At 54.8% G+C, this 14,240-nt stretch overlaps 1 protein-coding gene across 2 annotated transcripts in view; it reads right to left on the bottom strand.

Moving 5' to 3' along the window:
- Positions 1-291: 291 nt before the first annotated feature.
- Positions 292-14,240, bottom strand: part of ASIC1 (acid sensing ion channel subunit 1) — a 28,151-nt gene continuing 14,202 nt past the window's right edge. The window contains exons 1-10 of one of the 2 annotated variants that reach the window (XM_006168179.2): positions 8,739-9,395; positions 5,638-5,788; positions 4,901-5,028; positions 4,460-4,610; positions 4,056-4,112; positions 3,200-3,353; positions 2,622-2,713; positions 1,812-1,891; positions 1,622-1,726; positions 292-1,454 (exon numbers count right to left, since the gene is read on the bottom strand). In XM_006168179.2, coding sequence (XP_006168241.1) covers positions 1,350-1,454; positions 1,622-1,726; positions 1,812-1,891; positions 2,622-2,713; positions 3,200-3,353; positions 4,056-4,112; positions 4,460-4,610; positions 4,901-5,028; positions 5,638-5,788; positions 8,739-9,395 — 1,680 coding nt within the window. In that variant the 3' untranslated portion in view covers positions 292-1,349. Of the gene's footprint in view, positions 1,455-1,621; positions 1,727-1,811; positions 1,892-2,621; positions 2,714-3,199; positions 3,354-4,055; positions 4,113-4,459; positions 4,611-4,900; positions 5,029-5,637; positions 5,789-8,738; positions 9,396-14,240 lie in introns of those variants that run through there. The other variant, XM_006168180.2, reaches the window with a different exon arrangement.

Below are 14,240 nucleotides of genomic sequence, written 5' to 3' on the forward strand. Positions count from 1 at the left end.
AGCCGCTCTCCATACCCTGGGTGGGGGCTCTCTCTGTCACTCCTTCCCTGGGGAGGCCAGTTGGCTAGGCAAGGGCATTGGGATGCATGGAACAGGTGAAAGGATGTTAAGACTGTAGGAAGGGCAGAGGGCACCTGGGCTAAGGGGAGAGGGCGAGGCCAGAAAGAGGCAGAGCTTGTGGTTCACAGCTTCCTTTATGTCGCCACCGAGACAGTGCGAAGGTTACAATGCGCGTGTCGTCTCCTTGTGCTTCTCAGAGGGATGTGTGTACACAGTACAGACACCAAGGGAGAGAGTCCAACTCTTTATACAGGCGAAGGCATTCAGAGACCGGGGGAGGGACAGGAACACAGAAGGGGAACTTGTGTGGGGAGGGGATGTTCTCAGAGACAAGAGGGGATGGGGTGGAGACAGACAAGGTTAGGGGAAGTATATACAGAGATATAGCAATATAGAGTCTGTATCATATAGAAATAGAAAATGCAGATGAGGTCGTTGAGAGAAGCAAATGAAACTGGGGAAGAGGACTTGGGAGAGTTCCATAAGAAAATTTATGGATGTGGCCCTCTTTGGGGCCTCTGGGAGAGGGACCAGTGAGGTCAGGCACCAGTGCCCCTCTCCCTAAGCTGGAAGCTAACCAGCTAGGTCTTTTACAGAATAGGAGAGGAGGGCTGCCTCTTGGGATTTTTCTCCAGCAGCTCTACAGTGAGGGTGAACTCATAGGTACCAGGATGTGGCCTACAGCACCTTGTCCCCATCTCCACTTCTTCAGGGGATCCCCCACCCCCTAGACATTCCACATGGCATGAGAGAGTGGGACTGGGGTTCTTGTTCCTGCCTGGAGACTAGGGTTTGGGGGCAGTCACTGGGCTGAGAGGGTCTCTTAAGGCTGGGGAAGCCCCCTCATTAGCCCTCCCCCTTAAGGTACATTCTCTGGTTTGGGGCCAAATTCCAGACCCCAGGGATCCCCTCCACTCCTAACCAGGAGGGGGCTTTGGTGACTGGTGGCAGCAGAATGTAGGCGGACACTCAGATGACAGACAGACAGAATTCAGGCTGGGAGCTAGGGGAGGCAGCATGGAGGAGAGACGGCAGCCTGAGGTCCCTTGCCCCGTTCTCTCTTTTCAGTTTCTTTTTTAGATTAGTTTTGTTTCATTAAAAATAAAAAGAATGGGATAGAGGCAGGGAGAGGACTCTAGGGTCAAGACTCCTTCCTCACCAGACACGAGGAAAGGCTGTCCAGGAGTTGGGGGGGCGCGTCCCCAGGGCAAGTGTTGGGGGGCGTCTGGCGACCCCCTCGCTCTCCTAGCCCTCCCCATCGAGGCCTTTGGTACAGTGGCCTGCGGGGCTCAGCAGGTAAAGTCCTCAAACGTGCCTCGGGCCGGATGGTGAGGTAGGATGTTGGCGGCGTACGTCATCCCGGCAGGATGGCCCCGAAGGCTCTCGCACGGATTCTAGAAGGGCACAGGACAGGGACAGGTTATCTGAAGGGCCACGGGTAGCGCTGGGGCTTCGGGAAGGTAGTCGAAGGTGGCTTTGAGAGGGTAGTTGGGCAGGGAGTGGTCCTGGAGAGGTGCCGGAAGGGGCGGACCGGAGGGCTCCCCCTTGCCCGCTCCCTCACGTGTCTTTTGACATCGTCCAGGCTAAGGGCGACGCCCTTGTCCGCGCTGCTCCTTTTGGCCTCCTTCTGGCACTTCCCTCGTCTGCAGAGCTTGTGCTTAATGACCTAGGACAGGGTCGGGGTCCGGGTGGAGGTGGGGTGGGCCGGCTAGCGCCCCGCCCCCGCCCCGGGGGCCCCGCCCGTCGCTCACCTCGTAGGCGTAATCAAAGAGTTCCAGCACCGTGAGGATGCTGGCTCCGATGAACAGCCCCATCTGGCCCCCAATGTCACCTGCGGAGGGAGGGGTGAGGGGAAGTCGTTGGGGTCAGGCAAGGCTCATTGGGTCTGGGGTGGGCAAGTCATATTTGAAAAGGAACTTCAGTGTTCACGTGGAAGATTGCAAAGCCACGTTCTGACACGATATTTATTTTTTTACTATGTTCTTCTGTACATTCCTACTTTTCTAAAATGAACAGGTATTATTCAGGAAAAACAAATACCCAAAACTCTTAGTCTCTGAGTCAATTCCAGGGTCATGTGAAACAGTTTTCTCCTCCACCCCTTACTTCTCCCTAAGAGAAATTTTTAGTATAGGGTGGGTGCGCTTGACAGAAAGACAGACAGAAAGCAAAAAGCCACCCCCTGGGGGAATGGCCACACCACAGTCCCTTCTCTTGCATTATCCTCTTGGGATTTGGGGCACGCATGCACACAGGCCCAGCGTGAGTTTTAAGGTGCTACTAGGTCCAGGACTTGAACCACATTCCACTACATGGAAGTCCAGCAATGTAACTATTATGCCATCTGCTGTTCCCAAGGCCTGTCTTCTTCACATTGCCCTAAGAGAAGGTTCACCCTTTCCCTCACCGCATACCAAGACAACAGGGTTTGATGAAAGGCCTCTGGGGGGGGAGGGGGAAGTACCCTCAGAGGAAAGAGGTGAGCATCCTGCTTTGGGTAGTTAGGAAGCCATGCCATGTCCATGACATGGGAAGGGGACAATGTGCCCTAAACAGCTCACCCAGGAGCCCTGCAATCTCATAAGCCTTCTTCTGCTCAATGGTCTCATAGTTGAGGACTTCAAAGAAAATGTCCAGCACCAGGATGTTCTCCCTGCACAGGGGTTGGGAGAGGAGACCGAGGTTCAAGTCAGATCTCTGCCTCTGGTTAGCCTGTGACCTTAGCCCGTTAGCCTCTCTGAATCTGTTTTCACATTCATGAAATGAGATGCTGATGCAGATACCTGACTTTTGGGGGTATTAGCAGAGATGGTATATACAAAATAATGCTGTACACACTGGTTAAGTGTGAAGTGACTCCAGTTACAGAAATGAGGGTGATGATAGAAGATAAAGCAAGGAGGAGGAGAAAGGGGTGTTTCTCCTGCTTATTCTGGCTTGATCTTCCCTCCATACCCACCTCCAGAACTTGGGTTGACTCTTGGCTCTTCTCTGTATTATCTCAACTGCTGCTTGCCAGCCCCCTCCCGCCCCCTTCTCCTTTCCAGCCCCTTCCCCCCCCCCCCCCCCCGTTAAAGCCTGCTGGCCCCCTTCACCGTTCCCACCCTGAGGGCCCTCTCTGCACAGTCGCAGCCCTTACCCTATGTACTGCTCAGACTTGTTGAACTTCTTAGCCAGGTATTTGGCTGAGGCTTTGCTGGGGATCTTGACCATGGACAGCTCCTTGCCATAGCGGGTCAGGTTGCAGGGCATTTCACACACGCAGTACTCCTGGTCCTTCTCTACCAAGAAGTCTGCTCCCAGGCAGGTGAGACGTGCCGGCTGAGTGCTCCCTTCTGCCCACACCTTCCCAACATGTACATCCTGACCCTGCTTAAAGGAACCCTGGGACCCCTTTTCTTTTCCTGACCTGCCCTTCACCTCAGCCCTGTGGCCATCCTGCGGTGATCCTCATCCAGCCTCCCCACAGATATTTCTTAATCCTAAAACTCATTCCCTTAGGGCTCTCAGGAACCAAACGGCTGAGGTGCTGATGAAAGAAGGTAAAGGCCCCTCCCAGGTGACCTCCCCCTTTTATTTTGTAGGTTTTTGCTATAAGGCACATGCTCTCACTGGAGAGAGAGAGAGAGAGGGAAAGTGAGAAATTCCCTCCTCCCACTGCGATTTCCTCTTGTCTATTCTCCTTTTGGGATTTTGGACACACACGCACACATGCTCGGTATGATTTTCAGGATACTAGGTCAGGGACTCAAACCATGGTCGACCATGTGGGAGTGCAGCACTTTAACCACCATGCCACCTGCTGGGCCCATTCCCCATTTATTTTTTATAGGGGCCTCTGGAGATGCTATTAGCTTCAAAGTCAGATACAGGTGAGGGTGCAGCCTAGTCTTAGAGCTATTCGAAGTTCTGAGAGCATGGTCTGGAACCCCCGGGCATGTGACTGGCAGCATATCCTTCCCTCTCCCAAGCTGCCCCAGAACAGAGCCACTCACCCAGAGCAGGATCTGCACACTCCTTGTACTGCTCTGGGGTGCAGTATGGGGCATCCCCTACAGAGGGGAAAAGATGGCGCAGGATGGAGATTAAAGGGGTCTTGTGATGGTGGAAGCAAAGACCGAGAGGGTGAGAGCTGGGAGAGGATGGGGAGGTAGACATAGCCACCCCATCTGCCGTGAAAGTGACCCACCACATTCCTTTCCTCCAGTCCACTGCTCCCAGACCATCCCTATACATCTCTGCGGGTACAAGTAGCAGGTGAGGTCAGAGAGACAAGAGCTGGGTGGACATGGAATGGGGCAGGCTGGAACTGGGGGGGAGGTTGTTAGGGTGGAGAGCCAGTGAGGTACAGTGTAGGTTGAGGGACCTTAGGACCGTGCCTGGAGCTTTGGGGTCTGACCTGGCATGTGCACCATGCGGCAGTTGCAGTTCTCCACTAGGTAGCGCGTCTCACAGTCTATGCGGCAGGCGGTGATGCTGTAGGAGTCGAAGAAATCCGAGTCCGGGGTAACAGCTTTGCAGGTGCCCCAGGGCGGGGGCAGGTAGATGAGCTGCTGGGAGAGCCAGGGAGCTGGGGGAGTGTGGGGACTTCTCCCCAAATCACCTCGATGGACTCCTCCGACAAGACACAGAACTCAAGTCCTGTCGCCTCTCCCTCTGCAGCCTCTGGAGGTCTCAGAGTTGACGGAGCATTCTCGTTCACTAGGTCATTTATGCTTCTGACTAGTGAGATTACCACCCAGGCTCTCACTCCCCTGGGCCTCCCATTATTGATTGCCCACCATTCCATCTTGACCCTTCAACACCGCAGCCCAGGACCAGCCTCCCATGGCCCTCTCACCCGCTGCTCTTGGCAGGCCACGAAGGTCTGGAAGCCTGGGGCCACGCCAAAGCCCAGCTGGTCGATGAAAGGAGGCTCATCCTGGCTGTGGATCTGCACTTTGATGCCCGCTTCGAAGGACGTCTCATCTATGGGAATTAGGGGTATTTAGTTTGAAGGGCTTCTGACTCCCTAATCCCCTCTAGAGGTGGGGACACCCTACCTCTCCTGGGAATAAGCATACACTGGGACTGGGTAGGGAGATTCTAGCCTGCCCCCAGCCTCCTGGGTTTTCCACTTCCACACTTTCCATGGCCCCTGCATTGTACACACTTTTCTTACCTGGCTTCTCCTGTGCATTTTGGTGTTTCATATTCTTTTCCCCAGATTATCACTGCCCCAGATGCTCTCCATTCTCCCCTCCCTTTTTCCCCTCTTCCCCATCCCTCTCTGCCCCAAGGCCCCCCGAGACCAGACAGGCAGGCAGCCTGAGAAGAGAGGAAGTTATTTATAGAGTGAGTGGCGGCCGCTGATGGAAAAGGATGGCTGGTTACCTTGGAGAGTAACTGAGCCAGGAAGGAGGAGCTGGAGGCATGTGAGTGTGGAAGGCAGGTAGAGTCAGAGATGGAGAGGAGCGAGACGCTGGGAGGACAGGAGAGCCGACCCCGCCTCAGGTCCCACAGTGGAGCCCAGGAGTCCCCTGGAGGAACCTGGGGCCTGGAGCCGTGGGGAGGGGGCCCCTGATGGGAGCGACATACCAGTCTCCCCCCACACAGGCAGGTACTCGTCCTGCTGGATGTCCAGCATGATTTCCAGCCCGTTGCCTGTGCCACCTTTCATGGTCTTCAGCCGTGGCCGCCCATCTCTGCCGGAGTTGAATGTGTAGCACTTTCCATACCGAGTGAAGACCTGGCAGGGGGAGTAGAGAGCCTGAGAGTCCTGCAGCAGCCCTACCACCACAGGGGTCACCAGACCCCCAGTCAGGAATGGCTCTGCCTGTGCTGCTCGTTTTCTGTGTAACCCCCAACCTGTTCTCAGCCCTTCTTTGCACTGAGGTGTGCCCTGGAAAGTTGAGCCTTGTGGGGTACAAGCCTGAGCTCCTTTGTGATGTGGACGGGCTGATGGGAAAGATCAAAAGGGATCAGAAGGCAAGAGGAGAGAGGTGGGAAACAGATCCTTCCCCAGCCCTCGCCCCTCTGTAACTTCCGCAGTGGCTTAGCCCCTCCGTGACTACAGATCCTGCCAGGAGGACTCCCTCCAAAGCACTGTTTCCTTTTGTGCTCCTCCAGCCCAGAAGTGGTAATGATTTCCCCTACTGCTCTCTCAGCCCCTCATATTAGTTTCCTGAGCTCTATCCACAGCTCAGTAAAGAGTCCTTTTGTTAAAGTCTTCTCACTTGAACTATCAAGTGCCCCTCTCTTCCTGCCAGGACCTCCTGCATAGACACCTCCATCACCGGAGTCTTATCACTGCCAGACCCCTTGGGCCCTCCTTGGGACCCTCCCCAAAGCTCAAACTCCTTCTGAGATGTATCTTCTCTTCTCCTGGATTTTACTCCAGGCATCTGAAATCTTGCTCTCCCAAAGACCTGCCCCCAAACCAGCTAAGCTTTTGATTTTCTCTAGCCATTAGCCCCCATGCCTGTCACTGTCCCATTATCACTAAGACCTGAAAGTAGATGCAGTTGCCATACCAAGGAGCATGCTTGCTTACCTAAGCACCAGCACCTGTTCCCTTAGCACTTGGGACTGAGAACCCAGGTGTGGCATGCTGGACAATGCTTCTGAAGAACTATGAGGGCCTCAGAAGGTAGCTCAACCCTGCAGGCAGTCTTCCCAATCATCTCCCCACTCCAGGTTCCAGAGCAACCCTAACCACAGCTCTGATTACATGGAGAAGAGCGAGCCCTTTTCCATGGCCCTTTTCCCAAAGCCTTCCCGAGCATCCCCAAGTTCCCACAAGTGGGATGGGAATGCTTTTACTACTGCTGGATGGTGACAGTCCACACTCATAAGGTGAGTACAGACAGCCCAGGGAAGAGGAGAGAGAATTCCAGCCAGAATGGAGCAGCAGAGGCAGTGAGAATGACTAGGAAATGGAGTCTTTGCCTCCTGCCCCTTCCTAGAACAACCTCCTCCACGCCCCTCCAGAAAAGAAAGCTGCTGCTCTCATCCATCTTGTGGGCGAGTCCAGAGATGAGGCAAAGAGAACTCTGAGGGTTCCTAATCCCCAGCCCCACAAGCAGGTCTTGTGTTCAGCCTCAGGCTCCAGGCTGGACATGCGCCCAGGCCTACACTCCCTCTGGAAAGTGGGGGATTTGAGGTGGTTGAAGCAGGCTAGTAGCCCCAGTCTTGCCCTGGCTCCAAGGCCCAGACGGCTGAGCGGTTGGTTGCTGCTGCCACCTGGTGGTTCTGGCTTAGAAGTGTCTGCTCTACCCTCCAGCCTAGAGGAAGCCAGGTTGACCTCTTCCTTTAAATGTCTATATCTCTTGGCCTCCCAAAGGTCTCTGTGCACCTGCAGAGTTCCATCATGATATGATGACACCATCCACCTGCTCCTACACTAGAGAGGAGGTGGGGAGCTGAGGGGGCAAGTGTGGCATCTGGAACCTGGAGGGCAGGAGAGGTCAGGCCAGTCAGAACTGGAAGATGAACTGATGAGGGGGTGGAGTGCTAAGTGGTCCCTCAGCTGAGAAGGCCCCAGACACATGGATGAGAGGCCAACTGGAAGGATAATTCCTAGTAAGGGATCTCCCTGACTGCTTAGAGCTGGTGGGAGAAGTCTGATTTAGAGGCCTGTTATACACACACAGTTGTGGGAGAGGGGCAGCCGTGAGAGAGCACAGGAAGGCCAGGTGAGAATGCAATGAAGTCCCAGCTGTGGGAGCTGCAGACGAGGCCATGGTGGGGTGGAGGTGAGGCTCCCCACTCTCCTACCACTTCCCTTCTACCCGCTTCTCCTACATCCAGAGAGCAGGCGGCACTCAAACAGCTTCATCCAGGGGCAGTAGTCAAAACAGTTAACAACTGGCCCGGCATCGCACCTACCACCAGATCGAAGGTTGACCTCACGGAGTAAACGAGGTCCTAGGGTCCTGCTGGACCAGAGGAGGGCTAGCAAAGGGCAGGTGGGGCTGGAGGATTCAGGGAGACTCCAGAGGCCTCAGGGCAGCAGCTAATTACCAACTAGGACAGAAGTATTTCAAGATTCTACAGGAAGAGGGGTTGGCAGGTGGCATGGTGGTTAAAGGTGCTGGATTCCCACAAGGCTGACCACAGTTTAAGTCCTGGACCTGGCGGGCAGCTTGCTTTCTTACTGTCTCTCTCTCTTTCTCTCTGCCCCTCTCTGGTAGAATTAAAATAAATAAATAAAGTTAAGTAAAATAATTCTTTTTTTTTTTTTTGGATAGGTTTTTGCTATAGGGCGTGTGCGCACACCCAAAAGAGAGAGAAACAGAGAGACAGAAAGCGAGAAATCACCCCCTGGGGAGATGGCCACTCTGCAATCCCTTCTCCTCCATTCTCGTCTCAGGATCTTAGGCACGCACATACACACGCCTGGCGTGAGTTTAAGCTACTGGGTCCGGGACTTGAACCATGGTTGTCTACGTGGGAGTCCAGCGACATAGCCATTACGCCAATTGCTGGCCCTGTAAAATAATTCTTAAAAAAAAAAAAGGATTTTTACAAGAAGAGAAGAGTTGACCCAATCTTGGGAATATCAGCCCAGTTCCAGACCCTGGGCTCCTGAGTGAGCTCTGGTTAGGTGGGGGGTGGGGGCAGCACAGTCACCAACCCCGCCAGGGAGAGCCATGGCAGACACTCTGAAGGTGCTGTGCCAGGCGTGGGCCCCCACTCACCACGGAGAAGTTGTGCGGGCCACAGGGCCCCCCTTGGTAGGAGCAATAGAGCAGCATGTCCTCCAGCCGGTGGCAGGAGCGATTGTAAAAGCGGTGCAGGTTAAAGGGCTCCCCGGAGAAGGCCTCCGGCCCTGGTGGAGCGAGAGGCACGCCAGGGTCGTCACTTTCGTCCAGACCCAGCATGGGGGCCAGATAAAGCAAGTCGGGGTAGCTAAGCTGAGACAACCGCACGGCGTTGGTGTTGCAGAGGGTGATGGCCGGGAAGGCCAGCTCCGTGGTGGCCACCTCGTCAAGCAGAGTCACGTGTGGGTAGCTGAGATAATAGGCAACGCGGTCCCCTACCTGACACAGAAAGGCACCCAGTGCCAGGACAAAGGCCACTGCCCACAGGGCCTGTCTTGGCCCTGGGCCCCCCTCCACAAAGACGTGGCTGGCACCGTGGAGGGTACAGTTGTTGGCAAAGGCCACCAAGTCCACAGGCGAATCCCCCTCGTCGGCCGCCTTCCTCGCTGACTCCTTTTCCTTCTCTTCCTCTTCTTCTGATTCCGAGTTGTCCCGCTGCTGCTGGTGATGGTGGGGACCCCAAACATCTTCCAGAGGCCCTGGTGCCTCCTCTCCAGAAGAGAATGACACAGAACAAAAGATCTGGATGGGCATCTTCTCCAGGGGCTTCCAGGCACCAGGGGATGGGCAGCAGGAAGGGAAGAGGTGCCGGAGGCGACAGAGCTGTGAGCCCAGGCAGGGTTCGGCAGGGGGGGGCAAAACTGCCCGCTGCCGCGGCTGGCGTCCTACCTACCAGGCCTCTGTGGCAGTGTGGCCGAGGTGGGGCGGGGCGTGGAGGAGGAGGGCCCTACCAGGGAGGGCGGCTTCTGAGCTGATGAATAATGAATGGCAGCAGGCAGTGAGGCTGATGGAGAGGAGGGGGTAGGAGCCCCTTTCTAGCTCCAGCAGGACAGAGGTCATAAGGCAGAGGGGAAGTGGTGAAGAGCTGAGGCTAGAGCTCTGGAAGGCAGCTCCCCAGGTGAGGTGGGAGCTCAGTTCAGTCCTTCGCTCCTGCCGCCCCGATGACCCAGCCAGTGCACACACTCAGTGCTCCCTGGCCGTCCAATCTGTCCCTCGGTCTTTCCATCCCGGTTCAGGGTCCACTCCCCCTTGTTCTTACCAGGTCCAGTGATTCCTCTGGGATAGCCCAGCCCCCTGCACTCTCTAGGTCCCTCTAATCCAGTTCTCATTCTCCTGGACCCCTAGTCTTCCCCAGTTCCTTCACTGCCCCTGACTCTTCCAGTCCACCCTTAGATTCCAGTTCTCCTCCAGCTAGTCCTTCCGTCCCAGTTCTCTTCCAGTCACCATCCTGACCCAGTTTACTCAGTTACTCCCTGAACCCCCAAATTCCCTGCAACCACTCTCTTGCCCCCCAGAGCCCTCCTGCAGTCTCGGTCCTCTTCTCTCTCACTTCTGAGCCCCTGCTTTACTCAGGTCAGCACCCCACCCCCGTGTTGAGCTGCACTTAGGCCCCTCCTCGCCCTGCTCTCTGTGGCTTGTGGGGCGGCGGCCCAGCTTCCATTAGCAGAGGTCTCTCACTGACCACAGACTCATTTCTGGCCTGTTCCCGGCACTGGGGGGGTGGGGGAGGGCCCATCTCTGGCAGCTGAGATGCTTCCTGGCAGCTCACTCTAGCCCTCTCCGCCTGCCCACCCCCAACCATCCAGAAGAGGAGTTCGAGGAATTCTCTGGTCAGAGGAAAATGTTGGGACCCATGCAGTGACAAGGGGTCCTGGGTCACATGGAGAATATCAGGAGCCAACCTGGGGCTACTCCCAAACCCTCGGCTTCTCGGACCCCCAGTCCTTCAGTCTCTGAGGGGCCCCTGTCCCTAGTTTACTATTCTCTCCCCCAGGAGCCCTCCCCCCACCCCTCTGTGTGCTCTGATTACTCAGGGCCACTGGTTGAGCAACTTGAGCCACCAGCTGAGTCTCCAGGGCCAAGAAGGTGACCTGAGGGGAGGACAGGAAGGGGGGGGAGGAGAGAGACTGTATTAACCCTTCCTCTGCAGTTCAGTCTAGGTGGGCCTCTGCACTCCTCAGCTATTCCTGGCCCCAGTCACTTCTCCTGCTTCTTTGCTCCCCTCCCTGCCTGCTCCTACAGCTGCCCTTCTCCATTTGCATGCAGAGACCCTGGAGCGCGTGGGGTCAGGGGCAGGGTGCCAGGCTCTAGCAGAACTGACCGAGGTAGAACCTCTGGCCTTAACTTTGCTGCCAGGGACACAGAGGCCCCAGAAGAAAGGCCTTGAGGTCTGGCCTCTCTCCATCCTCACACCTCCATTCTCAGCCTGGCCTCCACCTCTTGTGCCTACACACAACAGTCTCTCAACTGGTCCCTCTAACCTCCGCCTCCCGGCAGCCTCTCCTGGCCTTCAGTCCTTGCTGTGTGATTTTGACCATGGTGCTACATAAAGACCTCTCACTCCCCAGGGCCCCCAATGGACCTGTAAAGCTGAAAGCACTTTGGTTTCCAGCCTCACTTTCCACCACTGCCCATGCACCCTAGTCCAGCATCCACCCACCACGACACTTCCAGGACACACTGGGCTCATCCACAACTCCATGCCTTCCCTGGACTCCCTCTGGAGAAGTCCCACTTCTTTTCCAAGATCCTTCTCACATTGCCTCTCCCAAGAAGCCTTCCCCAGAGGGCACAGATAGCTCCCAAAAAAATAGACCGAAAGGTCAGTTCTGCTCATGGACCTTGAGGCCAGGGACTGTGAGAGTAAGAGAGCAAGATCCAGAGATGGCGTGAAGTAGCAGGAAGTGAGAAAGACCAGGAACACCCAGGCAGCCAGAGATGTCTGCAGAGATGAGGAGAGATACCCCCCATTCTGAATGAATACGGCTTGCTTTTCTGTTTCCTGTCCCATGTGCATTTTCTTCCTGCTCACTCAATCTCAAGTTCTCAAATGGCAAGATCCTCCTCCCTTGCATCTCCTCAGGAGGTGTTTCAAAAATAAGTACCAGATGGGTTTGCCAGGGCTACATCAAATGAGGCTCTGGCTGAGGGCGCTACAGCTGCCCATGCGAGCCATGCCCACTAGGAGGCACTGTCCCCTTCCTTTGGACGTCCTGGAAGGGGCAGTCTACAGGACTTCCAGAGGGAGGGAACTGAGTTTGCAGAGAAGGGTGTGCACACACACACACAGAGCAGCTTCAAGGAACAGCAGGTTTGGTACAGCTGAGTACCCCTTCCTACACACTCGCACCAAGCCCCATGCTGCACACTGATGCATCACTACACAGACACGCAGCCCTGGTGTGGGGCATCGCACACACACTCCACTACAGTTCCTCCCTCTCCATTCCTGCATCCTCCCTCCTCTAACATTCTCTCCCACCTTCACTTCATTCCAGAAGACAAATCCAATGCTTTGAGGTAATAACAGGAGGTGAGGAAAATGTCATACACCAGACCCCCCACCCCAACACACACACAAGGGCTGCAGGAGAGGTGCCCACACACACAGAGCTGTGCTCGATTCTGAACACTGTCCAAGGATGCGGCCCTTCCCCGTATCACCCTCCACCCAGAATGTCCCTTCAGCCGTGTGTAGCAACCGAGTGATTTCTGACTTGACATCACCTTCTGAATTCCAACCACCCTTCACATCTGTGCAATGTTTTACGATTTTCCACTGATATCTCATGGGATCCTCATACAGCCCAGGGAAATAAGCAGGTATGAGTAGCTTCATTTGACAAGTGAAGAAACAGCTATCCCAGCCTGTTCAAGTCTCGTGGAGAGCAAGTGCCAGGCTTGAAACTGGAATTGGGTCGTCTCTTTACAATCCCTTCCTTTTTCCTTCGTTCACTTATTCATCGACACGCTGGACAGCAAAAGCCTCCCGATTCTGCCCTTACAAGCTTACTATCTAGTGGGGGAGACAGACATCAATTTTAAGTCACTGAAAAAAATACTTAATCTTCCTATCGCTGTCCTGGCCCAGTTTCCTCAGTTACTTTCTGAACCCCAAATTCCTTGCAATCATTCTGATAAATGCTATAAAAAATATGATGCTGGGACCAGCAGTTAGCGTAATGGCTGTCGCTGGACTCCCATGTAGTCGACTGCAGTTCGAGTCCCAGATCCAGTGGCTTAAACTCATGCCGGGCTTGTGTGCGTGCGTGCCCAAGATCCCAAGAGGAGAATGGATGCAGCGTGGCCAGCTCCCCCGGGGGTGGGGGTGATTTCTCACTTTCCGTCTCTGTCTCTCTCTGTCTTTCTGGCGAGTGCACGTGCCCTATAGCAAAAACCTCTCCAAAAAAAAAAAAAAATTATGGTGCTATGGGGACAAGGGACAGGGACCTCAGACTGGTGTGTTAAGGAAGGTTCCTCTGAGGATGTCATGTCTGAGTTGCGATCTGGAGAATAAGGAGTGGCTTGGTCAGGGAGTTTGTGTAGGAGGGGGACGGTATTCCAAAGAGAGACCCGAGTGTGTGCAAGGGCACTGAGGGGAGGGCTAAGAGGATGCAGGTGTGGTTGATGCAGTGGGCGAAGGTCTGTAGGAGCCAGATCTTTCAGGGCCTGGAAGGCCACGGTAGAAATTATAGTCCAGGCCTTCTATGGGAAGGTTTCAGTGACATGTCTGGAGACCTCTCTGAGTACGCCAGGCGGACATGTCTGGAGACCTCCCTGAGTACGCCAGGCACACATGTGCTCAGGATCCAGGGCTGGCTGGGGCTGGGCGTAGATCGTAGCACTGAGACAATTTTGAGGATGCAGTTTCTCTCACTCTTTCTTGCTCATGGGAGGAAGAAAAAAATACACTTAAAAAAATAAGATTCCAGGGGCCAGCAGGTTGCTTGGTGGTTAGGGGCGCTGGATTCCCACATGGCCGACTGCAGTCCAAGTCCTGGACCTGGCGGCTTGCTTTCTCCCTTTCCCTTTCTCTTTCTGGTCAAATTAAAAAATAATAATAACAAATGGAATTAAATAAATGCATAATAAAAAACATAATACGATTCTGGAAGTCCGGCAGGTGACATGGAGGTGAAGGCAGCTGGATCCCACACAGCCAACTTTGCAGTCTGAGTCCCAGACTCAGTGGCTTGAAAATCATGCTGGGCATGTGTGCGTGTGTGCCCAAAATCTCAAGAGGAGAGTGGAGGAGAAGGGATTACAGGGTGGCCATCTCCCCTGGGGGGTGATTTCTCGCTTTCCTTCTCTCTATCTTTCTCACTGTCTGTAGTGAGCGCACACACCCTACAGCAAAACAAACAAATTTCTGTTCAAGAACAAAACAGGACTCCCGGGAACCAGCAGTTAGCGTAATGGCTATGTTGCTGGACTCTCACGTAGTTGACCGTGGTTCGTGTCCCGGACCCGGTGGCTTAAAACTCACGCCGGGCGCATGTGCGTGCGTGCCCAGGATCCCGAGAGGAGAATGGAGGAGAAGGGATTGCGGCGTGACCATCCCCCCTGGGGGGTGATTTCTCGCTTTCTGTTTCTATGTCT

Source organism: Tupaia chinensis, unplaced genomic scaffold (genome assembly GCF_000334495.1).
Source record: "Tupaia chinensis unplaced genomic scaffold, TupChi_1.0 Scaffold145652_1, whole genome shotgun sequence".
Taxonomy (NCBI): domain Eukaryota; kingdom Metazoa; phylum Chordata; class Mammalia; order Scandentia; family Tupaiidae; genus Tupaia; species Tupaia belangeri.